The sequence below is a fragment of the Pezoporus flaviventris genome, unplaced genomic scaffold (genome assembly GCF_033815535.1).
Source record: "Pezoporus flaviventris isolate CSIRO_AGI_PZ_B2104156 unplaced genomic scaffold, CSIRO_AGI_Pfla_v1 ptg000036l, whole genome shotgun sequence".
Lineage (NCBI taxonomy): Eukaryota > Metazoa > Chordata > Aves > Psittaciformes > Psittacidae > Pezoporus > Pezoporus flaviventris.
In genome coordinates, this window is record NW_026892584.1 from 33010130 (window position 1) to 33035270 (window position 25141).

At 38.2% G+C, this 25141-nt stretch overlaps 2 protein-coding genes across 3 annotated transcripts in view; both read left to right on the forward strand.

Annotated features, from left to right (window-relative positions):
• The window catches only part of TDP1 (tyrosyl-DNA phosphodiesterase 1), a 44294-nt gene extending 22318 nt beyond the window's left edge, over window positions 1–21976 (forward strand). The window contains exons 13-15 of the mRNA XM_061463817.1: window positions 65–167; window positions 9819–9933; window positions 21507–21976. Of these exons, the coding sequence (XP_061319801.1) occupies window positions 65–167; window positions 9819–9933; window positions 21507–21580 (292 nt within the window). The 3' untranslated portion in view covers window positions 21581–21976. The remainder of the gene's footprint in view (window positions 1–64; window positions 168–9818; window positions 9934–21506) is intronic.
• The window catches only part of CALM1 (calmodulin 1), a 390385-nt gene that overhangs the window by 163690 nt on the left and 201554 nt on the right, over window positions 1–25141 (forward strand). The gene's annotated exons all lie outside the window — the stretch shown is intronic.

Sequence of the window (25141 nt, forward strand, 5' to 3'; positions counted from 1 at the left end):
GGTACATGAGCATTTTCTGCTGTGAAGATTATGCCTTACTGAAAGGCTTTCTTTCTCTTTGCAGTGCCAATCTATCTAAAGCAGCTTGGGGAGCTCTGGAGAAAAATGGCACCCAACTGATGATCCGTTCTTACGAACTCGGAGTCCTATTCTTGCCTTCAGCATTTGTAAGTTCATAGTTCAAGTACAAATCCTGGGATATACTGAGAATCTGCAAATATTGGTGCATGCTAATGTGACTAAATCTACTTACCAGGTTCTGTGTTTCCATGTTAGAAAGCTAATAGCAAGTGGAGTTGCACAGTGTAAAGGAGAAAGAGTCTGTTTTCCTACACAGCAAGAATGGATTTAGTGTTGCTGTGACTTTTGTTATGTTCCTGAAAGGCAGTAATAATTTAAATTGTAATATATACTAAAAGCTGGTGGAAAGGATGATCCAGTCTCTTTTGTGCTTCTTAAAACTCAGTTGCGAGTGCATATTCACATTGAAGTGATGTGTGCGAGTTGTAACTTGAAAAACAATTCCTAATGGTACACTGATTGATGTTCTTCTTTCCCCAAAATTCATTTGCAAAGCAATGTCTGTCTCAAAACTTTCTGCTTTGAGGACGACTTTCTAATGCCTCTGGTAAAATCTCTGATGCAAATCCAAGAACACCTTCATAACAGGTTGTTCAAAAGCTGAAGGATTGTATCTTCTAAACCTAATGTGATGACATTCTCAGTCTGTAGAAGACAGGTTTGACCCAAAATAACTTCCAGTGTGTGGAGGAGACATAAAACCTTTTTGTTATAACTAAGGTCCATCTACCTTGTAGTCTAGTCTTAGTGCAGTTGTAGCAGATGCCATGGGGATTAGCACAGTAAACAGTGTGCATGTGATCTCTTTAATGTATGTTCCCTATGATTTTTAAGGCTTTCCAAACAATGATGGTTAGTAGCCACAACTTGGATTGTTCTCTTTAACACATCAAGTTCCTTGTTGAGCTACTCCTTCTGGTTTTTAGCCCTCTACAGATCCTGTGGTAGTGACTCCCATGATTTAATTGTGCAGTGTTTTAAGAAAAAAAGCTTCCCTTTAAGATTATTTTGTCTTATTTAGATTTACTGCCTGATAGTGGGGAGATGCAGACTTCTTGTTCCTTTTTTTTGATTCTGCCTTCTTTCTGGGAACCTGCTAGTAAAGAAATGTTATCAAGAGTAGTTAATCTGTGATCAGATTTCTGGTGAACCTGCTAGTAAAGAAATGTTATCAAGAGTAGTTAATCTGTGATCAGAAACCATTTGAACTGTCCTGTGTGAAAATTCTTATTTTTAAGAGGAGAAATTGCAAGTTTATCTGAAAAAACATTTATATACTAAAAGTCCATAGAAATATTTTTCTGATGAAGAATACACCTTTCCTAGATAATGTTTACAAGTGTTCACATAATGTCTTGTAATTTCTGTTGATTGGTAATGTACAAATGAATATTTACTAATATTATAACACTGTAAAAATGTTTACTATAACTGTATAATTGTAGTCTCCTAAGATTGCAATATTAAGATTGGTTTCTGGTTGTAACTAAAGAACCCCCTTATCTCACTTGTAGTAATGTGGTTTCTAATACTGTGAACCTTAGAGACAATCTCAGTTACTGTTCTCCAGCATGGTTTATGTAGAAGAAGACTTAGCAAAAATACATTGGTCAGACTGAAACAAGAAAACATCCTATGACTTCCTATGGTAGGATGTGTTGGTTTTGGTATCACTGCACTCTAAACAAAAAAAACCCCACCAACATTATTTGTGTAAATAACTAATAATACCAGAATAATGAAGTGTTGGGCAAAAGAACTGTGCAAACAGATTTAACTTTTAACAGCAATTGACCTCAAGGAACAAAACAGTGTTCTAAGAAGTTGGCTGCTGTTATTTCCAGATGCTGCCAAGCGACAAATTTACATATGGGACTGATATGATTACACGTAGTGAATGAAGCTCTTCATATGAACATAACTGATCACCAGATTGCATAGTCATTTTACGTAATTTGAATATTCCTGTTCTGGCTCTGGTTTTCCATGCATTGTTTTGGAAAATATGCTTCAAAAAGGTAGAATATCAAGAATAACTGAGTTAGTCTTTTTGCCAAGAGTGGTCATACCTGTTTCAGATCTGAGCAATATGCAAGATTTTCACTTAAACCCGAAACAACCCACAAACGACCACCCCCTACCATGACAGCAGCCTGTCCAAGGCTGCTCTCACTCCCTGCTTGTACTGGCACTGGCACTCAGAGGATTCCTTGTGCTTTAAACCAGCTAACATAATGATGCCTGAATTCTTTTCCAATATTGGGTACGTGCACAGCTGCTTTCTCTACAAATTGAAATCAACAGGTATTTTATAGCTGTATCTCCTGCAGAACTTGAATCTCAACAGGAGGGTACTGACTAGCTGCAGGGCTTAAAGAAGTTCTGTAAAGCCCTTCATCCAAATGAGACATGGCTCAAGATATGTTGTTGATTCTTTTTGCCTCACTCTTCACTGGCAAAGGCTCTGACCACACCACCCAAGTCTTGGAAGGCAGACACAGGGACTGTGAGAATGAAGACCTTGGGCCCACTGTAGGAGAGGATCTGGTTCGAGACCATCTTAGGAACCTGAACATGCACAAGTCCATGGGACCTAATGAAATCCATCCGTGGGTCCTGAAGGAGCTGGCAAATGAAGTTGCTAAGCCACTGTCCATCATATTTGAGAAATCATGGCAGTCAGGTGAAGTTCCCGATGACTGGAAAAAGGGAAATATAACCCCCATTTTCAAGAAGGGGAAAATGGATGACCCGGGAATTACAGACCAGTCAGTCTCGCCTCTGTGCCTGGCAAAATCTTGGAGCAGATTCTCCTGGATGGCATGCTAAGGCACATGAAAAACAACAAGGTGCTTGGTGACAGCCAGCATGGCTTCACTAAGGGGAAATCCTGCCTGACCAATTTGGTGGCCTTCTATGATGGGGCTACGGAACTGATGGACAGGGGCAAAGCAGTTGATGTCATCTACCTGGACTTGTGCAAAGCGTTAGAGACTGTCCCACACAACATCCTTGTGTCTAAATTGGAGAGACATCAATTTGATGGATGAACCACTCGGTGGATAAAGAACTGGCTGGATGGCTGCACACAAAGAGTTGTGGTCAATGGCTCAATGTCCAGCTGGAGACCAGTAACGAGTGGTGTCCCTCAGGGATAGGTGTTGGGACCGGTGTTGTTCAACATCTTTGTCAGTGACATGGACAGTGGGATTGAGTGCGCCCTCAGCAAGTTTGCCAATGACACCAAGCTGTGTGGTTCAGTTGATACGCTGGAGGGAAGGAATGCCATCCAGAGGGACCTCGACAACTTTTGTTGGTTCAGTGTAGCTTTAACATACTATCCGGCAGATTAATCTTAGGTGAAGATAATGATGAACTAGGAACAGACTGACAGTTGTAGAAAATAGATTTTCTAAAGTATGCTGTGTTTGGCTGATTTTGTTTGCAATTAGAAATATACAGAATACAAAGTAAATGAAGTACTTTGAGATGTGACTGAGTGTTCTTCGGCCTCGAGAGACTCGGTATGTTCCAGCTATTAGAATGCCAATATAATACTGCCAATTTCTGATAGTTCTGTTTCTTCAAACTGTTTCATGCAGCTTGATCTCAAAGCTAATGACACTTATTCTGGTAGACTTTAAGACTTAGCTTTGTGGAATCACAGAACAGTTTAGGTTGGAGAAGACCTTAAAGGTCATAGTCCAACCAAAAAAAGATTCCTGGCAGCAGTGCAGTTTGAACCCATGCTCACAAAGAAACTAAAGCCTTAATCCAGTGCCTTAGACCACTTGGCCGCAGTACCTTGGTGGATTTGGATAGCACACACTTAATATTCCCAGTCAAAAACTCCACGAAGTCTGCGGTTTGTGCCTTCTATTTTCTGCTGAATACAAATTTGGAAGTGGATCATTCCTCACTTGCCATCTGTTGACTGCAAATTTTCATCTGGTTTTTAAAATGCTTCCAGAACTTACTCTTTGAGGTTTGGTCTAGGCCTCTCAGGCTCTCAGAAATATGTTGAATGGTTGTTCTCAATGTAGCAGCAGCTGTTATCACTTACAGTTTTAGTGTCTAGGGAAAAATCAGCTGATGCTGACATTAGATCACATGCTTCTCTTGATTAAAAAGTGTTTGTAAAAGAAGATTGTGTCCTGTGTTTGAACTGCATTTCCCTTTCTATCTCCATTTCTATTTCTCACCTCCTACATTTTTACTCTCACTTGTGTTCAGCTTGCTCTTTCAGCTGCTGGGGTTTCCTTTCCAGAGGCTGAACTAAATTACATCTTTAAGATGTAAAATGTTGAGAGTGCCCTGTCATCTAACAGTATGGAGTTCTGGGAAGCATGCTGCATTTTTTTTTTACTTTTTTTTTTTAATGAACTGTCTAATGGAAACCTTTTAAAATAGTTCCTTCTCACAGCTGCTGTGTCTGATAAGGTTCTAAGAGAAACTGAGCTTGTAAAATGATAATTTGTGGAATAGTTAAATTTTCTGAAAGGTCCGTTGAAGAATATGGTACCAGCCAGTCAGCTTTTGGAAATAAAAAGAGAAATATAGTAGTTGCTCTTAAACTGAGAACTTACCCTTGACTGCCAACTAAGTGCTATCAGATGATACAATTATATCTAGATAATCGGTCACAATTAACACAGTGTTGCAGAATCTGAAATACTATATGGTGAATATTCGGTGGTAATGAGTAATATTTTCTTTTATAGTTGCCTGTGGGGATGAGTGAGCTGCATCTGCATCAGAGAGCAGCCAGCCATTATGTGTGTGTGTGGTCATCAGAACTGAACTGCTTATATTTTTGCTGAGTTCAAACAACTGAACCAAGCACCTTAGGCCATAGCTCAACTTAGACCAGAACCAAAATCAAGTAGGTTAAGCTGTTTGACTGTAACATTAACTTCCAGAGTAATGTACCACTTTCTTGTTTGGTTTATCTAGTTTCAGATGAAGTTTTCTATTCTGTATGAAATGGAGTGGGTGTGGGGAAATAAATACAATATAGGTAAACCAAGATTTTATATGTGGACTTTAGGATGTTAAGCCTTGCTTTTAGTGTTCACTGAACTGCTGCAGAGTTTTCAAAGTCCAGTGGTAAAGACTCCCAGAGGCACATTTTTCCAAGCCGAGGAACTTTGGATTTTGTCCTGGTTTCAGCTGGGACAGATGTAATTTTCTTCCTAGTATCTGGTGCGGTGCTGTGTTCTGGCTTTAGTCTGAGAACAATGCTAACACACCAATGTGTTATTTGTTGCTCAGAAGTGCTTACCCTGGTCAAGGACTTTTCAGTCTCTCATGCTCTGCCAGGGAGGAGGTGCACAGGGAGCTGGGAGGGAGCAGAGACAGGAAACCTGACCCAAATTAACCAAAGGGGTATTCCATACCACAGCACATCATGCCCAATATATAAACCTGGTGGGAGTTACCCTGAAGGCCCAGATCGCTGCACGGGTTGGGCTCACTATTGATTGGTAGGTGGTGAGCAAGTGTATTGTGTGCTCCTTTTTTTGTCATTAGGATTTCTTCCTATTTTTTATTATTGCTATATTTTACTTTAATTATTAAACTGTTCTTAACCCACAGGTTTTACCTCTTCGCAATTCTGTCCATGACACCAGTGGGCAGAGAGGGGGAAGAATGAGTGAGTGGTTGTGTGGTATTTGGTTGTGGGTTGACAAGTTTAGGAACCTCAATTTTTCACTTCTTTTGGCTACTTGCAAAGAAATGTTCTCATACAGTTGAGTAAAGCTTTGTTTTGAATAAATGCACCTCAATACTGAGGATTTCATTGTATATTCTCCTGGCCAGAGGAGCATGGTTACTGTAAAGTTTGTGTGCATCCTTAATTCTTTCCTGCCAAAACTAGTGATTTTTTTTAAATAGTTTTGTTGGGCTAAAAATGGCTTTGGGCTAGAAAATAGACCTAAAAATAATTTGTTGGGTTGTTTTTTTTTTTTCTGTTTACTGGCATGGGAAAGGATAGTCTCATAATCATCTGCTGGAATAATAGCTGTGTCCTGCTTCAAAATACTGTACTGATATCAATGTGACTTCCCACTTGAGTAGAATGTCTTGGGGTTTTTGTTTGTTTTTTGTTTGTTTGTTTTTTTCAATAATCTGCAGTCTGGCTTGGATTTGGGGGGGGGGGGGGGGGGGGGGGAGCTGGGAAGTAGGATTTTAAAAGCTGTTCTCCTTTTCCGTTCACCCTCCCAATGCCTGCATGGTGCTAATGTACTATAAAGTTGCATAAGTCCAAATGAAAAAATGCTTTTCCAACTGAGAAATGTATTTCAACCCTTCAAAATGCTTTGCTGTAAGTTTCAGTCAAAGAACAAAATACAGTTACAGAGGGGAAAAAAGAATAGAATATGGCTGAGGAAAATTTACAAGGCAGACAGAATTTTTTCAGGCAAGATCCTGCTGGTTTCTTTTTTGGAAACAGCAATGAGAGTTGCCAGCATCCAGGAAACGCTTAAAACAGACAAAATGTGTGACTTATTACAATTTCTGTGTGAAGACAGACACGTGAGAGTTATTTTTAAAAGCACGTGAATCTCCTCAGAGAGCCTTGTTAAAAAATGTATTCAATAACCTAGATTCTTACTCCACAGCATTTTGAGGAAAACATTTCCCAAATAGAAGATCTCTACAGGTTAGAGTCTGACAGACAAATAAAACAACTTTAGGATCAATTGTTGGAGTCTAGTGGGATTGAAAGATGGCATCAGAGAAGAAAGAAAACTCTCAGAAGAGAGGAAAATGTAATGGGTGACTACTGAGGAGGAGCAAGGAAGAGGAAGGCTAAGGTGTAGAACAAGAAAAAGAAGCAAAATACCTGAGAGGAAACACTGAAGTAATAACAGGGCACAGAGGGTAGAAGAAATGCAGCAGAAACAAAAATATTACTGGGTTGAAAATAAGATGGGTAACAGGAAAGAAAATGAGATTAAAAATGTCCTATAAGTGATGCTGTTTTCTTTCATGTTGTGTGAAAAGCACCCCCTGCTATGAATTGGAATGGAATACATGTGGCATAGTTCTTGATACTGGATTTAAACTGAGATTTCTATGTATGTACATAGAGGCCTATGTAGGAGGTGTTCTGCCCTGATTTGATAGCTATGGTTACACAGATTTTAAACTCGGATGATGCTGGGCAACAGGTGTGTAACTTGGCTGCTCTTGATCAGGCATGCATATGAAATTCATTGTAAAATAGGAACCAACTCGGTACAGCAGAGAAGCCTTCTCTGCCATTCCATGTTTCTCCCATAGCTGTGTGTAGAAGACAAGAGAAGCTTACAGGTGCTTGAGGCAACCAAGCCTCATACAAGCCATTTTAGTTTGCAATTTAAATGTCACCTTACTTAAGAGTAATGTAGGGCTGCATGCCACCTGGACTAAAACCTGCCTGTTGTGAGTTGTTTGCATTTGTTTTGAACTTACTGCTTGCTACTTAAAGGCTAAGCTCTACAAAAGGCTGTAGCCTGGTTTTAATGAGGTTATATGAAAGTTCCACTGACCTTAATGATGTAAGGAAGAGAAATTCATTTTCATTCACATAGACCTTCAGCATGACCTTGTTTTCCCTGTTATTTTATTTGAAAGGCAGTGGCTCTTATGCAATCCCTGAAATAATACATGTTGTTTCTTACTTCACAGCTAGCAATTTCCTGTTACCTTGGGTTAGGGGACAACAAAAGCATCTATATTCTAGAGGAGTTTGTTAAATTCCCTTTCTGTTTTTTTTCTTCCTCCCTTTTCTCTGTTACTATGATTCTTGGAATATCAAAGAAAAAGGCATAAGGCTGCTTTCCATCCAGTGGTTTGTGTGGTCATATGAATGCCTGCTTCCTCTAATTTAAAATGCTAACATTTGATGAAGTAAAACTTCAGCCAAAAAGAACTTGTAGTATTGTAAAAGTATTGTATATAGATGAGACTATCAGTTCAGCCAGCATGTATGTTTGAATAATATGGGACTGTTTAGTGGTAGTTAAAACAGTAATCCAGTAGAACTTGGACTCATGACTCCTACAACTTGGATAATATGTACATTAATGTTTGGACATGAGCCAGCAGCGTGAGCTCGCAGCCTAGAATGCCAACTGTATGCTGGGCTGCCTCAAAAGGAGTGTGACCAGCAGGTCAAGGGAGGTGATTCTGCCCCTGTACTCTGCTCTTGTGAGACCCCACTTGGAGTACTACATACAGCTCTTGGGCCCCCAACGTCAGAACAACATGGACATGTTGGAGTGGCTCCAGAAGGCCATAAGAAGATGATCAGAGGGCTGGAGCACCTCTCCTTTGAGAGGCTGAAAGTGCTGGGTTGGTTCAGCCTGGAGAAGACCTGTAGACATCTTTTTAGTACCTGAAGATGGCCTCCAAGAATGCTGGAGAGGGACCTTTACAAGGGCATGTAGTCAGAGGACAAGGGGGAATTGTTTTAAACTAAAAGAGGATAGATTCAGACAGATTAAGGAAGAAATTATCTACTATGAGGGTGGTGAAATACTGGAACATGTTTAAACCACGACAGTTATCCATTGAGTACACTTGGAACATTCAAGGCCAGGTTGGTGAGGGCTCTGAGCACCCTGATCTCGTTGAAGATTTCCCTGCTCATTGTGGAGGGTTGGACTATAGATGACCCTTAAAGGTCTTTTCCCACCCAAACTATTCCAGGATTTTCTTAGGAAGAAAAATACAGTTCTTAGAATTTCTAATTATTTCTAATAATTTCTAATTATTTCTAATGTCTTAGAAATAATTAATAAAAGATTGACAGCCTTTAAGTTTATAATCTGTTCTAATCAAATTATACTTGATTGACCATAGGCTATTGGAAATCTCAGTATTAGAGATTTGCTTTTGTGTAACTCATTATAATTTATGAATGGGATCCAGCTTGGAAAAATGATGAAGCAATATCATCTACTGAAGTTACTTGAATCGCTTGAAATCTGTCTGCTCTTGTATTGTATTCTAGCTTTTTTTTTGTAGTCCTTAATCTTGTTTGAAATCCACTGTTGTTCTAATGTGAATATAGTCTTTGAAACTTTTATGCAAGCAGTTACAAATCTTCATTAAAGTCTTTTAGCATATATGGCTAGTGTTTTCAAAGACATCTGAAAAGCACAGGTTGGAAGACTTGTTTCTGTATCAGAAGTTGATTTTTAAAAATTCAGTTCATGAAGCACACTGAACTTCTAATATGGTCTGGTTGAAGCTAAACAGCAAAGAGAAAATTTTAAAAGCTTTTCTCTTTAGTTAAATGCCAGAGGTGTTTTGTTTAATAATTAAAATTTTATTCCAATGTCTGTAAGCATTTATGCAAAAGCAGCAACATCTTGTATTGACATACGCTGCCCATATGGCAGCCTGTCACAAAGACCTTACTCAATTTAGGTAGAATTGTTTACACAAGCAAGGCCACAAGCGTGTTTACCTAGTGAATGTGGAAAAAGATTGGTATACATGTAATGGACTGAGAAGGTAGAGCATATCCATTGTGGACCCAAGCCAGTGAATGTTAAAGAGGAGAGCCTGAAATAGTAGTAATAAGAGAAGCTGAGTTGTTTAGGAAGTATCTAATCTCAATAATGGAGGAAAAATACTTTGTTTATTAAAATAACTCATTGAGAAAGACTCTGTTGTGGATTAGGTTTGTCTTTTCCCCCCAGAGATACTAAGTCTTTCTTCTGTATGCTTCCCTTCCTTCATAGGGATTGGACAAAGGTTGCTTTCATGTGAAAGGAAAAATGCTTTCAGAAAGTGATAATCCAGCAACATACTTTCCTGTACCTTTTGACCTCCCACCAGAGCAGTATGGAAGCAAAGGTAAGGTGTGACTTCAGAAGGAAAGTTGGTGTATTAGATACAAAGCAAACTAATTTGAGTAACTCTGAGTCATTGGAATACTGCTATGTTCTGAAGCTTTAACATTTTTGTGGCATGACTGCATTTAAGGTTATATCAGTCCCACTTTCTGCTTGTGATTTCGAAAAAAGGAACTATGCAGTCTTTTTGTGCTGTTTTTTCATTATCACTTAAGTTTTGGATCAACAAACTAAATACTACCTTTTCATTCTTTTTCTGAAATTCTTTTATACATTAGGAAAATAGATATTCTTTATGGAATTGTAATGTTTTTCTGCAGAACTCACGGGAGAAGGAGTGTTAAAAGAGGCCTGTTTGGAAGAGAGCAGGTGTTAGGAAAAAAGCTAGTCCTTTGGAAGTGGGGTGAAAAAGAAATACTGTAGAGCAAATGTGAAAGAATTGCTGTAAATTAGAAGATGGAAAAGTTGCTTTTGCTCCATTCTGTATTTCATAGTTTAAGACTTCATTAGCTTGAAGATTTACGTTGAAATCCTCCTGGAGGGGCAAAAGGGTTATGTTTCATAACACTTGAAAAGACTTATACAATCTCAACCTCCTCAGCTCCCGAGACTCTCTAGAACATGCAAATCAGGAAAGGGCTAAGTAAGTGCTGCTGTGGGGTGATGATGGCCCCAAAGCCTAAAAATACATTGAGGATAACGGTATTGATGCACAACCTGCATTATTTTGGGTTTTATATTTTTGTTCTTTAATGCAAAAAGATTGTGACAAACTTTTTTTGAGAAGCCATGATCTGAAAAAAGGTATCATCTACAGTAGACCCTGAAATAATGGGTAGTAATAAGGAGCTCAGGAAAGACAGTGTTTATAGCAACTCAGATCTTTGAACAAACACATAATGCAGGGTGAAAAAAATATTTAAAAGCTAAGAAGTAAATAGACTTAAGAGTTTTATATAGTAAATAAAAATAAAAATGCATCATTTCAGAGTGACTGAAGTCTCTGAGCAGGATCAGAGCCTGCGAGCATGATGCTTCCTCTAGTTGAAGTAAGAATGCTTTGGCAGCATCCTCTTGATGGGGTGGCCTGTAGTAAGCAGCAACCATGAGGTTTTCTTTGTCGGCTTGACCTCTTATTTTTTTCACTAGTGATCTCCCAGCCTGTTTATTGCTGTTTTTCAAACACACCTCTGTGCAGCCAATGCACTTTTTTTCTTTTTTTGCATTGGGGGGACCCCCCCCTTTCTTCCTTGCCTGTCCCTTCTGAACAGTTTATAACCAGTGATTGCAGCTCTCCAGTGATCTGATTCTGCGGTATCAATTAGATCACAGCTTTTCAGCTGCACAGTGGCTTCCAGCTCCTGTTTGTTACCCAAGCTGTGTGTGTCGGTGTAGAAGCATGTAGCTGTACTGTCATTTTTTAAGAGGTACAAGCCCTAATTCTTCTGCAGCATTTCACAAGTGTTTCCCTGTTGGTTCCTAATGCATCAGCAAAAAGGCTCTTGCCTCGCTTGATCAGATGAATCCCATCAGCTCCCAGCAAACCTGGTTTCTCACAGATCGATCCATGATCATAGAAGCCAAAACCTTGAGTATGGCACCAGCTACACAGCCAAGTGTTCACCTGTTCAGTAGAAGGCATGCTACTTTTGTAACTTCCAAAGATGATTTTTCTGCTTTAAGATCTTACTACTTAAAAGAATTCTTAATTTGCATTTTGGTTTTCTGAAGAAAAAATACTGGCTAATGTAGAAGTTACTAATGCAGTCTATTATACTGGTTTAGTGTAAACCATGCTGGCCGTTTAAGTACTGTGAATGTTGTTTGGGGAGTGGTGGCAGTTGTGCTGGGTTACTAGCTAACTGAAGGGGTAAAATACGCTACAGCTGCCTGTTGTGCTCTGGGACAGGCATGCTAGCTAATGATTAACTAATGCTCAAACTGATGGGTTTTGAAAGTGTTTTTTTCTAAAAGGTCATACTTAAATTTTTTGGAAATTTTGAAACAAAAGATTCAAAATCAGAATCCATGTGTTACATATAATGTCATCCCCATGCAAGAATGTAGTTGTATAATTAACGTTGTTGTTTTAATTCCTGCATTTACCCTAATGAGTCAGTGAGTTTTATGCATATTTCAACAAAGTGTAAAGATTTTTTTTCCAAATCCTTTTTTTCTCTTTTTTTTGCATGGAAAGCTTATTGCTGTAGAGAACTTATTTGTCTGCAGTTCAGCTTTTGGGTCTCATATTTCTCCCATCATATGAACAGATGACAGGATTCAAGTTGTCTAGACTTTGGCAATGGAAGCAAAATCAACTATCTGTGCCTTTTCACATCTCTTTCCTGAATATTCTGTTTCAGTTGCTCAGCATCCTGGTGGAAAAGATGTTTAAAGAATTTTCGTGTTATGGGATGGACTCATAAAATAATCTGTCCCTAACAATACACTTATCAATTCTCAAAGTCTCTGGAGACTGGTATAAATAGATTTGTTTTAATAGAAGCAAAAATGGAAGTAATTATTTTTTCCCTAAAGAAACCATATTGACTGATCCTTATAACTGAAGGAGAAAAGGCTCTGGGGGATTTTCCATGAACTCAGATTCTCTAACCCTGGGAAAACAAAGTACACATCCCTTTCAGTTAATCAGAAAAAATCTATTAGGAGCAGGAGGGAGGATAAGTGGGTGGAATAGTGAACAGATAGTCAGGAGCAGGGCCATACATTTGCCATGTAAAGTTCTAAGTATAGGTATACTGAAATACATTGTTTTTTCTTGTGCAACATCTAATCTTGGATCAGAGATACTCAATGTTACAGAATTATATTATTATCCAATGTAACAAACTGAAAGAAAAACAGTTCCTCAGTTTGTGGAAATTAGTTGCAGAAATTCTTTGTCATTCTGTCACAATGGCTTTCTGTCATATTAATTGGCTTTTATTAGGTGGGACTAGACTTCCAGTGTAAAAACTGTTACAGTGAAGTAAATACATCTTGAAAAGCAATAAAATACATGTCAGGACATATAGTGATAAACTTGTCAGTAATGATGTAAATAATCTCCCTGGTTTCAGCCATCATAGTTTGCGAGGTTGATCCACAGTCTTTTAAAGTCCATTAAGTTCAATAATAATAAAGTAATTTGATCCCTATCAGATGTCACTGATAGGCAATTATGATATATCATCTCTGTGATACGTATTTGGAATTTTCCTGTTGTTTTCATTTAGCTTTCAGCTGTGTTTCAGACTTGCACAAAACCACATTTTACAATACATGGACAGGTAAATTCCATCTAGTTGTGCCAGAGTTATTTGAGCTTTCTGAAGGGAACAGAGAATAAAATTTAACTGGGTCTCAAATCATAGCTGGTAACAGCATGGCCACATAAAGTTGAGATGAGTTTGTAATTGTCGTGGTTTAAACCCAGTCAGGTAACTTGTTCACTCACTTCCCCCCGCTTTCTTGCCCTCCCCCTGCTCTCGGAGGGACGGAGAGGAGAATCAAAAGAATGCAACTCCCACGGGTTGAGATAAGAACAGTTTAGTAACTAAGGTATAACACAAATCACTGCTGCTACCACCAATAATAATAATGACAAAGGAAATAACAAGGGAAGAGAATACAACACCTCAGCACCAGCTGACCGATAACTCCCCCCCAAGCCCGACCAAGCTCCGACCGATACCTCCTCCAACCCTGCAGTCTCCCAGCCCTTCCGGCTAGCTCCCAGTTACATCCTGGGCATGACGTGCTGTGGTATGGAATATCTCTTTGGTCCGTTTGGGTCAGGTGTCCTGTCTCTGCTTCCTCCTGGCTTCCCCTCCTCCCTGGCAGAGCATGAGGCTCACAAAGTCCTTGGCCAAACCAAAACATCTCTTATCAGCTCTGTTCCCGAGCTGAAAGTCAAAACACTGCACTGCACCAGCTACCAAGGAGGAGAAACATGACTGCTACTGCTGAACCCAGGACAGTAATGTTTCTCCTTTAAGAGAAATATTTTCACATTGAATAGCTAATTTTAACTACAAAGGATGATAAAAAAAGCCACCAAGAAACCACACTATAATGCTTGAAAAAATACTTTTGTACCTAAAAATTGTCAGAAAATAATGATAGTGATTAATTAGCTTGATGAATCAGTGAATCTATGATTTTACATGTATTGTAAACCATACTATTGTTGTATTGTAGTAAGTGCCAGGATTTTGGGCTACTTCTCCTGTTTTGTGCTTATTTAGGGAGATCTCAGCAGGTGAAACGTTTCTGTAACTTTTGTCTGCGTTGTTATTCTGCGAGTTTTCAGATATTTTAATCTCATGCAGTTATTGCAGAACTCTCCTACAGTGCTACTGAAAAGGAGTGAGCTAAAAATACATTTGTCATCAGTCCTTTGAGTTGTGACTGGGTTATAAGACAGGAATTTATATAAGCTTTTTCTGAGCTCTCAGTTCAAAATGCTGTGGAACTGCTTAAACCCTCTGGAAGAAAACCCCATAAAGTAGGAGGGTAAGTAATTTCTGTTAAAAAAAGTTACTTCTCATTCAGTTTCCTCTTCAGTGTACATATTTATATCAAGGAAAGAAACTGGCTGTGTTCATTTGACTAATACTCTACAGAAAATATGTATATACAAGAAAATAAGACAGGTTCCAGCTCAGTTCAGCTTAAAGTTAGAATGAAACTACATATTACCCTCTATGTATGCCAGTTATATAAATTACATTAGTCTTTGGTTATTTTGCTCTTTGTTAAAGATTTCTTTCCTGAGCCATTCTCACAATTTGTAAGAGTGTATTAAAAATGTATTTCATTATTTTCCAGTGGAAAATCAGTTTCACCCTTGATAACTGGCGACCAAAGCTGTCAAATCTCATGCTATGAGAGTGTTGAATGGTGGTGGGCAGATGAGATGGAAATTTACTCTAATACATGTTGAAGCATTGTCCACTTAGCAATACATTAGTTCTCTGGCTGAAGTTTTCAACCTCTGACAGCTGTGATTTCATTTTTCTTAAGAATGCACAAAAGGATCTGTAACATGTCTCACAGGAACAGCGCTCTCCCTTGTGAGAGGCCATGCCCATTGTTCAATATTCCATTGCCACACTTATATGAAAAAGTGTATTGACCTTTTCTTTGTATCTTGAGATATTCAGTGCTTGATACTTTATCTAGTTTTCAATGAGTGGGAATTGGGAGTGTGGCAAAATTTCATGTGACAAATGTGTAGTGATTTCAGGAAATAAGTAGCCCTCCATCTAGTTTATTACACATAAACTGCTGTTGTGTTGAACAGAAACAAGAAATACTTCATGGCATGTTTGCCTCCAGCTCTGGTAGGTTTAGATATTTGTGTGTATCCTGTTATTTAAACAATGGGGACAATTTTCATCTATCTTGCCTTGTACTAGTGACAGATTTCCTAAAGGAAAGAGATCAGTGTTTTGTCCAGTAAGCTAGAGGAATCCTTTCTTGCTCTGAGCTCCCTCACAAGAGCTGGTGATGGTCATATAAGCTCTGGGAAAATGTCACTGTACATGATCTCTATCTTTCTCTTACCTTTATTTTTTTCTTTTGTCCAGAGTTCTAGAATTGTCTTTTATTTACTTCAAGTAAATTGTCATTTATTTACTTCACCAAGTAAATAAAATATTTTTTAAAAGAAATTAAGAAGGATGACTTCTGGGGAAATCATATACATTTTTCAATAGCCTCCTTTTTTCCAATTAGTATTGCATAGCTACATGTCACCTGTATACTCTCTAGAGTTTGAAAGAACTTGACTGGCAGCATCCTATATGAATTTATAGAGAACTTCAAGTCCTTTCAGTATGCTTAATATGGTAGAGATGTAAGGTAATGTCCTTTCTTTTGAGATGACAACTGCAAGCTCGTCCTGTTTTTAGCACAAGTGATACTAATACATTGAATAGAAAATATTTCATTTACTTAACGCTCAAAATAATGGTAAATATAAATCTGAGTATGTTTAGAAGTTTTGAGCAGCAAGTATACATTGTCATTGTAGCTCATATACTGAGGCAGGTCAGGAGCAGGGGCTGGAACTGATCTCAGTCTGTGTTGGCATATGTTTCCTTCTTAGGTGGAACCAAAACGTCATTACTGCCATGTAAACCTGCAGTTTGACATTGAAGCTCTCTTAAGACAGCTTGACATCACATGCTTCCTCAAGTAGCCTTCCAGAGTCCAAGTGTAACATTTGAGTACTCAGCAAAACCTGGTTTTCTTAAGGCTTTTCATAATGATGATGAAGAAATTAACACATATGAGAGGAAAAGAAAAAAAGAAAATGTTAGTCTCACTATTTAGTTTGACTGCTTCTAAGTATTGTTTTGATAGGGTTACAGACTTGAAGACCAAAAGGAGACACTAGATTGTCTGATCTGATTTGCCAGGTGTTACTGGCCAATTTCTTTGAGCTCAGATCTTGTCTTTGGCTAAGAGGGATCTTGCAAAATACGCTTCAGATCATTAATTGAGAGCATCATCATGAGATGGCAAATTTGCTGGAGGGTCAATATTTTGCTTCAATGGTTGGTTAACCCAGGCATTTAAAAAAGCACTTTATTTCAGTTATTTTTTTTCAGGGTAGATGTATGATACCTAGTCTAGTTGTTGAACTTCCATGTGATTTGATCTGTCTTGTGCAGAGTGCAAGATTTGCAGTTGAAGTCTGAGGAAATGCAACAGTATGTCATCCTAGCAGATCAGAGTTAAAATTGCTCAGAGAATTTTACCTGGTCAGTTTTCCTTTAGACTGTTTCTTCCCACCTGCTTTAAATTACCAGTGCAAAACAGTTTTCTTATTCATGATATGCAGAGCTTGCACCTTTCTCTTGCTGCAGGGAATAACATGCACATTTTACATCTTGCAGTTTTAAAATAAAGATTAAGATCATTCCCACTCTGAAGTGACAAAGGACCTCATTAATTTTTAGCAGGTAACAATTGTTGTGTGCAACATGTATGTTATTAACTCTTTGCAAATTTGAGCAATTGCAGTTGAATTGCAAAAGCCTATTTGTGGGCAACAGATGTATCTTCAGGGCAAAACACTTGAAGAATTAAAAAAAAAAAATAAACTGCCTGGTAGCTAATAGTACTACTTAATATCTTGACAGATAAACTATGTAGATACAACAATCTTCTGGAATCCTCTGTTGCTAACCAACAGATCCAGGCTATCATAACAAACAAAAAAAATAATCCAACTATAGGAAAGATGAATGTATTGATGATACTAAGAGAAAAGAACCCTATAGACCAGTAAAATTATCAGAGCTCTTTTGAAGAAAACTGGAAAATTATCCAGTCTGGTATTTGGGAAACATGCACACAACAGTCAACCTTCCTTTGCAAGGTATCTCTATAAACATTTCTTTGTGCCTTTGATAATACTCAGATTTTTATTTCCTGCTAGAATCTTTCAGATGAGTACAACTACTTTGTTGTATGAAATCATCTTCTCGTTGAGCTCCATTGTCACATTTCAGTTGCAATTATCTCTCTTACCAATACAAGTTGACGTGCTCTTCTCATGAAAGTACTCATTTGTAGTGCTTAGGGACTGATTGCCCTGTCACTTTTGTTTAACCCTATTGAGAAGTTTCTTACAATAGATGTACATTGCACAAAGAGATACGACCCCCGGGTGGTTTTGTACCTTTGTGTGGGAAAAAGTACAAGTTGCTTGCTGTATTTGAGGAATATCACTTAATTTATGATTTGGCTATTACACAGTTCACTGACTAAGCAAATCATCTGCTGTATGGGAGGAACTTAAAAATTCAGTATGTAAGTACATCAGGGGCTTTTTTAAGAACAATTTGGGAAAGGCCTCAGAAAAGGGTGAGAGACTTTTTCTCATTGAGAAAAAAAGCAAGTCCTGCTTTTAAACAGGTTTTGTTTTGTTTTCTTTCTTTTTTTTTTTTTCCTAACAAGTGATCATTGTCCTGGCCTTCAGGAATTATTACCTTGTCTGTGTATATTGTTACGGATCCCACACCTCTGCCCCACCTGTCTTTCCCCGTTCTTGAAATCTTTCAGGTATAAGTTTTGCATTGAGAGGTGTTCCATCTCAACAAGGTGAGTTCCTTTGTAAATGCTGTGCTCATCTAAAGGGAGGGGAGAAAAGAGACTGGAGTATAGTGTGCACTTTCAGCAAATGCTGAAAGGGAGAACTTTCCAGCCTCCCACAGCAGGGAGTAAGTGTTAGAATGTATATGTGGAGTGACTTGAAGAACTCTGGTTATTTATTACTTCAAAGCTAAATTCTTCAATTGGAAGACTCCTAAAATATTGTGAAAGATGACGTAAGAATTCAGTTTCTGCGTTTAGAAATCAACCAGGAATAGCTGTGATCCAGATCTCCACTCAGGTGCAGAAGACACTTGTATTTTCACTGTAGGAAGAGAATCGCAAAGATCCTTAATTGTATTTTATACTTCACTGTTCAATTGCATGTTCCTGTAATTCACAGACTTTTCTAGTTTTGGCTGTACACACTGTACTGCCATCTGTCATATTTATGAGAACATGAAGTTTTGAGATGGCTTTCTGATGTGTTCCTGACCTACACATTTGGAAAGTACTGTTGTTAAAATTTGCAGAACAACCTTGTTCCACTGTCAGTTCATGATTTCTTATTCCATAACTTGATCTCAAAATGTGGGGGACTGTTTGAGTGATTGATCAGGTGTACCTGAAATAACTTGTTCTCCAGGGCGCCTCTATCTTTACATGAAATGTGATGGTCTGCTCAGTTGTGAGAGAATCTTCAAAAGTCTGCCTGACTGAAACAGCACTTTGAGATTTCAGATAATCTTAAAGTGTCAGTGGGGTAGGAATGGCCCCGTTCATTTGACTAGTGCTGAAGTTCTGCTGCTTCTGAGTGAGGCAAGAAGGAAGCAGTGGTACTAGGTCACTAATTTTGTATCAACTGCAGCTTACTGGAATTAGTGTTATCAGAAATGATGAACTGAACTTGAAATGTGTGGAAGTTAGGTACATTGAGCACACTTAAAAAATGTATGTAATGGGGCTGTAAATAGGGAACAGTTAACCTCTACTCCCCCTCTTCCCTCGCCCCCAGAAGATAAGTGTTTAACCTTCAAAAGCCTGGCAATCATTTTAGTGTGCAGCAGTAAGTTGCTATGGTCTTACAGTATTTGTACACAGGCACTGTCTTTCTCTTGCTGATATAGCTCCTATTAAAAATGATAATTTTAAATTTGATCTGACAGTTTAAAAATACCTGAATTACATGTTTCAGTAATAGTTTTGCATGTGGCTTATTAAAATAGTATCAGGTGTTCTATAAATCCAACAGCATCCCATTAATAAAACAAAGATCCAACTACATTAATAGCTACCTTAAGAATATTTTATTAAGATAGACACAATAAAAAAAGAACTAAATTAGGTACTGAAGCCTCTCAGAGTGCTTTAAGGGGTAACTGAAATAATTTCTGTACATCTGAGTCTTTCTCTTCCTTTATGTTTTCCTGAATGAAACAGAGTAACTGCAGATGGTAGTGAAGATGAATAGGTCCAAGCTGCATAGTGGGCTCCAAGTGACAGATTCCAATGCTTGAGTGGGACTGGATTTATTCTGATGTTGTGGTTTAGAGGTCAATGATAAAAAATGAATGTATGCTTGGAAACCTTAATGCTTTTTGCAGTACCCATTCTTATAACTATTCATGTTTACTATGTGGTAAGGTAGTCACCGAAAAGGCAAAAGGCACATGTGACTCTCAAGCACGAGACTGATAGAAGCAGTTTAGGGAAATAATGATGCTACCTTTTTGGTTTGGTTTTAAGGTATGACTCAAAGTCTAGATGTTCCGCAGTTGATTCAGAAACCTGCAGACACTTTCTGGCAGTGTACTGATTTAAGTGCTGTAGTTTCTTCTGGTTTCCAGTACCTTTTATTTTTTTGTGCTTGAAAGTCACCTATCCCCTGTAACTAAAAACTAGCCAACTACTTCTTCCACTCAGAAGCTATATAATGATTTTAAATTAGGGGAAGATGTGGCTGTTTGCTTTTATTGTGCTCTTATAATAACATAATATGAAAGATTGCTATTTGTTGCACAGACTATTCTTTCTCTGGTGATCACATACCTGTGACTTGTAACTCCCTGTCACTCGTCTTATTAAACTCCCCTTTTTCAAGACAAACACATTCAATTTTCTGATAATTTAAAGCATTTTCCTATTACTTTCTTACTACTGTAAACAGACACTTCTGTAAAACATTTGCATAGCTGGGATATGTTTGATTGCAGCATATGGAGCTACATTGCTAGTATTAAATGAACTCTAGTAGCAGGTAAATAGAAAGTACATGCTGGGAATGCACTCTCTGCCCCATGTTTAATTGATGCGGTACTTGCCAGTTCTGCAGTTTATACATGCCTTCATTACTGCTTCTGTCACTTTCTTATTCTCCTCTTCTTGCTACAGTAATTCTCACTTCACATATTGTAAGACCTGGCATTGGATCTTGTAAACTTAAAATTGGACAACAGTAATCATGATAAATAGCTTATCCAAAATTTGAACTGACAAGCATATCAAATCTTCTTTAGCAAGTGTACATAGTGTATAATGTAGATGAGTAGCTTGGTTTTTATAAACTACATCCGTCACCCTCAGTACACTTCAGTTTAATTGTATGCATTGTACAGATTGAGGTCACTGTCTTCCTTCAAGGCTCATTTTGTAGGTGGAAAAAAGAAGCAGTCAGGATTTATATAAACTTCCTGTTTGAGAAAAGTCACTGAAAGGATTGAAGGATTTTAATCTGTATTTCAGTAAGAGTAGCCTGAGAGAAATGGAGTAATAGCTAGGCTTCATACACCAGGGGCTTCCGCAATGTGTCTGCGGTTGGAGGAAAAGCCTCAAGCAGGTTGCGGGGCTAGCAGTTGGTTCCTGCTGTGTTGTCTTTTCTCCTTCCCAAGAGTAGGAACAGCTTCTGTATTCTAAGACATGGAGGGGAAGAACTGTCTGCTGCAAACCTGTTGCTCATCTAAAGATGAAACAATTTGAAGAAATGAGGTCTGAACTTGAACATTTCAGAGGTCAGGCAGAGTCAGTCTTGGATACTGAATTCTTACTGTCTTTGTGAAAAATACTGCTACAGTACTGCACTGGCTGATAATTCCATTGGGTTAAAAGATGTGCCTATGGCCCAAAGCAAATGTGGCTGCATGACTGTTCTTGTGTGCTCTCTGAAGTACAATTTCTTTTGTATTTTTAAATGTAAATTTATTTTACAGCTGGTATGAAGTATGTTGGGTTTTAATAATAATATTCAAAATAATAGCTGGGGGGAAACCAAAGCCTTTTGAAAACTCTAAATCTTATCATTTAAAAAAGTAGCTGGATACAAAATGTCCAGTAAACTTAAATGGCTCATGGGGTTATGTGAAAATCAGTGGGAATTTTCACCTTTCTCCAAACAAAGGGGAGGAAGAGGTTCAAAATTTTACATTTAATAACTGAATTTGTCATGAGCCTGTTTCTGGTTTTGGTTTACAGATCAACCATGGATTTGGAATATTCCTTACACTGATGCCCCGGATACACATGGAAATATGTGGGTTCCGTCATGAATGTTTCCAGTGTCCTGTGATGTTTCACTTATTGACCCTGAGCCTGCCATGCTACTTGCAAGACTACTTATTTCTGGGATTTCGGCTATGATGTCTGTTGTAATGGCTAATTTGTAGTTGAAAGAAATATTAAAATGTTGATAATGGGAGATTCGTGGAGGATCTATAAACATATGATTATAAATGAACTTGCATTTTTTATTACTTTTTTATATGTTTTTTCCTTACTATGGTTCTTATATGCTTTTCAAGATTAAAACAAGTTTAGACTGTTCTCAGAGACTGCGTTTTTAGCTGTACAGAACTTAAAATTTACTGTTCTTGAGACTGTTGGCCCCAGTAGCTGGAATAGACGTTGTTGTATGTGAAGTTTAAATAAAGTCAGTCTTGTTTATATATCGTTTGTTCCATCTTCTTCTGTGTACATTACAAATTGGATTGAGATTTTTCATTGCAATTATAACTGCTAATGCAAGCTGTAATACTTGGTGGTTTGGCTTCTTCCAGTATTTGGCTTTTTGCCAGTTATTTCCTAATCCTTTGGGGGGTTTTGCCCCATTGAATATAAGTACTGTCCAGAATACTAAATTGAAGTGGGATGGGCTTGGGTGCTGAAGAGTACTCTTAAATAGTGCTGTGGAATGTGTGAACAGCTGGTCCTGCAGCCTGGAAATCTTGTAGTGTGCTTCATTCAGAATTCCCTCTGCATCCCAGATAACCGTTACTGGGTAGCTGTTCCTGTGCTACCTCATTCATTTTGCAGTGTCATTCCCCAAGATGGTTTGTTTGGAGTACACTGAGAGGGCACTATTTCCTAATATCTAATCCTGATTCATTCAAAAGTTATTAATATCTAATCCTGATTCATTCAAATGTTACTGTAGAAAAGGTGTGTGTTTAGGAAATTGTCCTGGCATCTACTTAGCAAAGAGAAATTTTCTTTTGTTTTCCTACAGTGTCGCAGGCCACTCCATAGGGAAGCTATGAAGTACTGCTTCTTTTCCATCTTTCATATCCTTTCCCTTTTGTTCTGCCCTCTCTAGTTACATTCAAGTTCTCTGGTGCAGTTATCAGGTGATTTTTCAGGCCAAAAGATTACGGATTTGACCTATTTTTGGGGGGAAACCACTGTACAGTCTCTTATTCAAAGAGTAAATAGGGTTAGGTAGTGGAATAGACCTGCCTGTAACAGAGGAATTTTACTCACTTCACAGCAAAGGAACCTAGGTGTTTAGGTTGTTCATTTCTTAGCTCGTGGCAATTTCAAGGCCTGGTAATCATTATTGCTTTATCTGTTTCTGAGAACTTTGCAAATAATACGAGCCAAATACAGGTCAGAGTGTGACTGGGATGTCCATGGAACAGATAGAAAGATTGCTTTCCTCTTTCACCCTCAGTTCTGTATGCAGTCTTTACTGTTCATGCTGCATCCAGAAACTGTTTGGTCCTGTCCCTGGTAAGCCTGGGAAAACAGAGGTCAGGGAAGGTAACATGAAAATGGAGCGATATGCTGTAAAAACTGAAAGAACAACTTAATAGCCATTGTCATACTTCCTTTGCAAAAGAGTGTTAATGTAATTATTTCTTTGAGAGTTACAGAACTTCTAAGTAGGAAGGTGTCTTCATATGAGGAAAGCTTTAAGAGTTCTAGAAGGTGGGCTAAGAATTAATGGACATTTATCCTTAATTTGTGAAGACTAATTTATTAATGTTACATATATGAGTATTCCTATTTTTGTCATAGAGTGGTTTCACCAGCTCTGAGGCTTTCCTGGTTAAATTCCAGATGGATTTTTTTTTTTGTTTTGTTTCCAGGCACCTGGCATGATTTAACTTTAGCTCTCAAGGGCTCAGGTTAATGCAGTGTCAGAACATCCTTCCAAAGCCTGTTGGTGGGAACAGATAAACCAGGTAATCAGTTACGCTAGGAAAGTTCAGGAAACATTTCCAGTGCAGAGCTGTGACCCTGTGCAGAGCTGTGACCCACAGCAGCTGGGACTGTGGTTTGAGCATGGAAGTGCTTGTGATTCTGAAAAGGTTAAATCTCCTGCCAGGGCAGCATAACATTGTGCAGTTTCTTACTGGAGTCACATAGTAAAGCAACAATCTGATTTTGGCTTGTTCAGGACTGTGATATGGTGATGTATCTGGAGTTTTTTCACCATACTTGAGATTAAATCCAACATCACAGAAGGTAAGAAGGCGTAAGAAGTAGCATGTGCTTTTTTCTGTGCTGGGTGTGCAAACATGCAACTGTATCATTCTCATTTGGCAGTTTCCCTAAACAAGTCCATGTGCTTTTTTTTCAGCAATTAGCAGTATGTTAATTCCTTGTGCTTTCTTCTGCGTAGGCTTTCTGTGGTTTTGATATTTCAGCCTGTCTTCCATAAACAAATATGAACACAGTAACAGAAATAACACCACAAAAAAAAAGTAAATTAAAATTAATAAAGACAGATGGGATACCAAGAACTGAATATTGAAATCACTAAATTAATGTAATACATAGATGTGCACTGTGACATATGTTGCCTATTTGGTGTATGTATTTGAAAAAAAGCTAGAATAGAGATGTAATGTTCATTATAATGCTAGATGCTACCTAATCCCACAGATATTTTTACTAACATCAATAAAATTGCTGACATTTTACAGCTGTGGAATTAGTCACTGTGACGTGAGAATTTTAGCTGAACACTGACAGTAGTCACACTACTCCTTCTCTCTTACCTCTGTGTTTCTTTTAATCTCAGCAACTGTGGAATTCTGAAGGGCAAGAGAAAGAAACAGCAAAAAGTACTGGAGGCTGAAAGGAGCTGTGTTAAGTTCAGAGAAGTAAGTTCATATGCTAATCTAGTCTTCATGGGCTCGACTTTTTTTTCTTTTTGTAATATGCTGGCTTTTCTGCTTATCCATTTATCAAAATGTTATCTCTACTCAGATGGATTCCCAGTTACTGCTTTCTAAATGTTGCTAGAGTGCTTTCAAGCTGTGATGTTGTTGTATTAACTAGAGTAAAAAGTTAATCGTTTAGTTGAAAGTGTTTTCCAATGCTTAGAATGGAAGACTGTGAGGGGGCTCCTGGATTCTTTTTCTGACTCTATTCTGACTTTACACACAGATTCATGTGTCTCTTACTCCCTTAGCAAGCAGACCACTGCACTACACAGGTCTATTACCAATAAGCATGAATAAACAAAAAACTTTACTCTGAACTGTAGCTGGTTGTTGAGCAGTTTGGAAAATTAAGCTACCAACCCAGTGGTGATTTTCTTACCTGTTGAAATGCTGGAAGATAGATGGCATGCAAATGCAAAGAGGCATCTAGAAGTGGAAGTTGTTCTAGAGGAGTCTCCTCTGGGACTTTTAAGAGATATCTATCTCTGCCTCACTTGCCCAACTGTAAATTTTAATTTGCAAATATCTTCAAATAAAAATACCCCTATAGGGTATTAAGTATAAATTAAATATTGTCTTCTGTAGGAAGACTGGAATACAATTGTGTTTATCAGCTGCACTTTAGTAACTGCTGTGAAAGAGATGGAAAAACTTTTCACATTT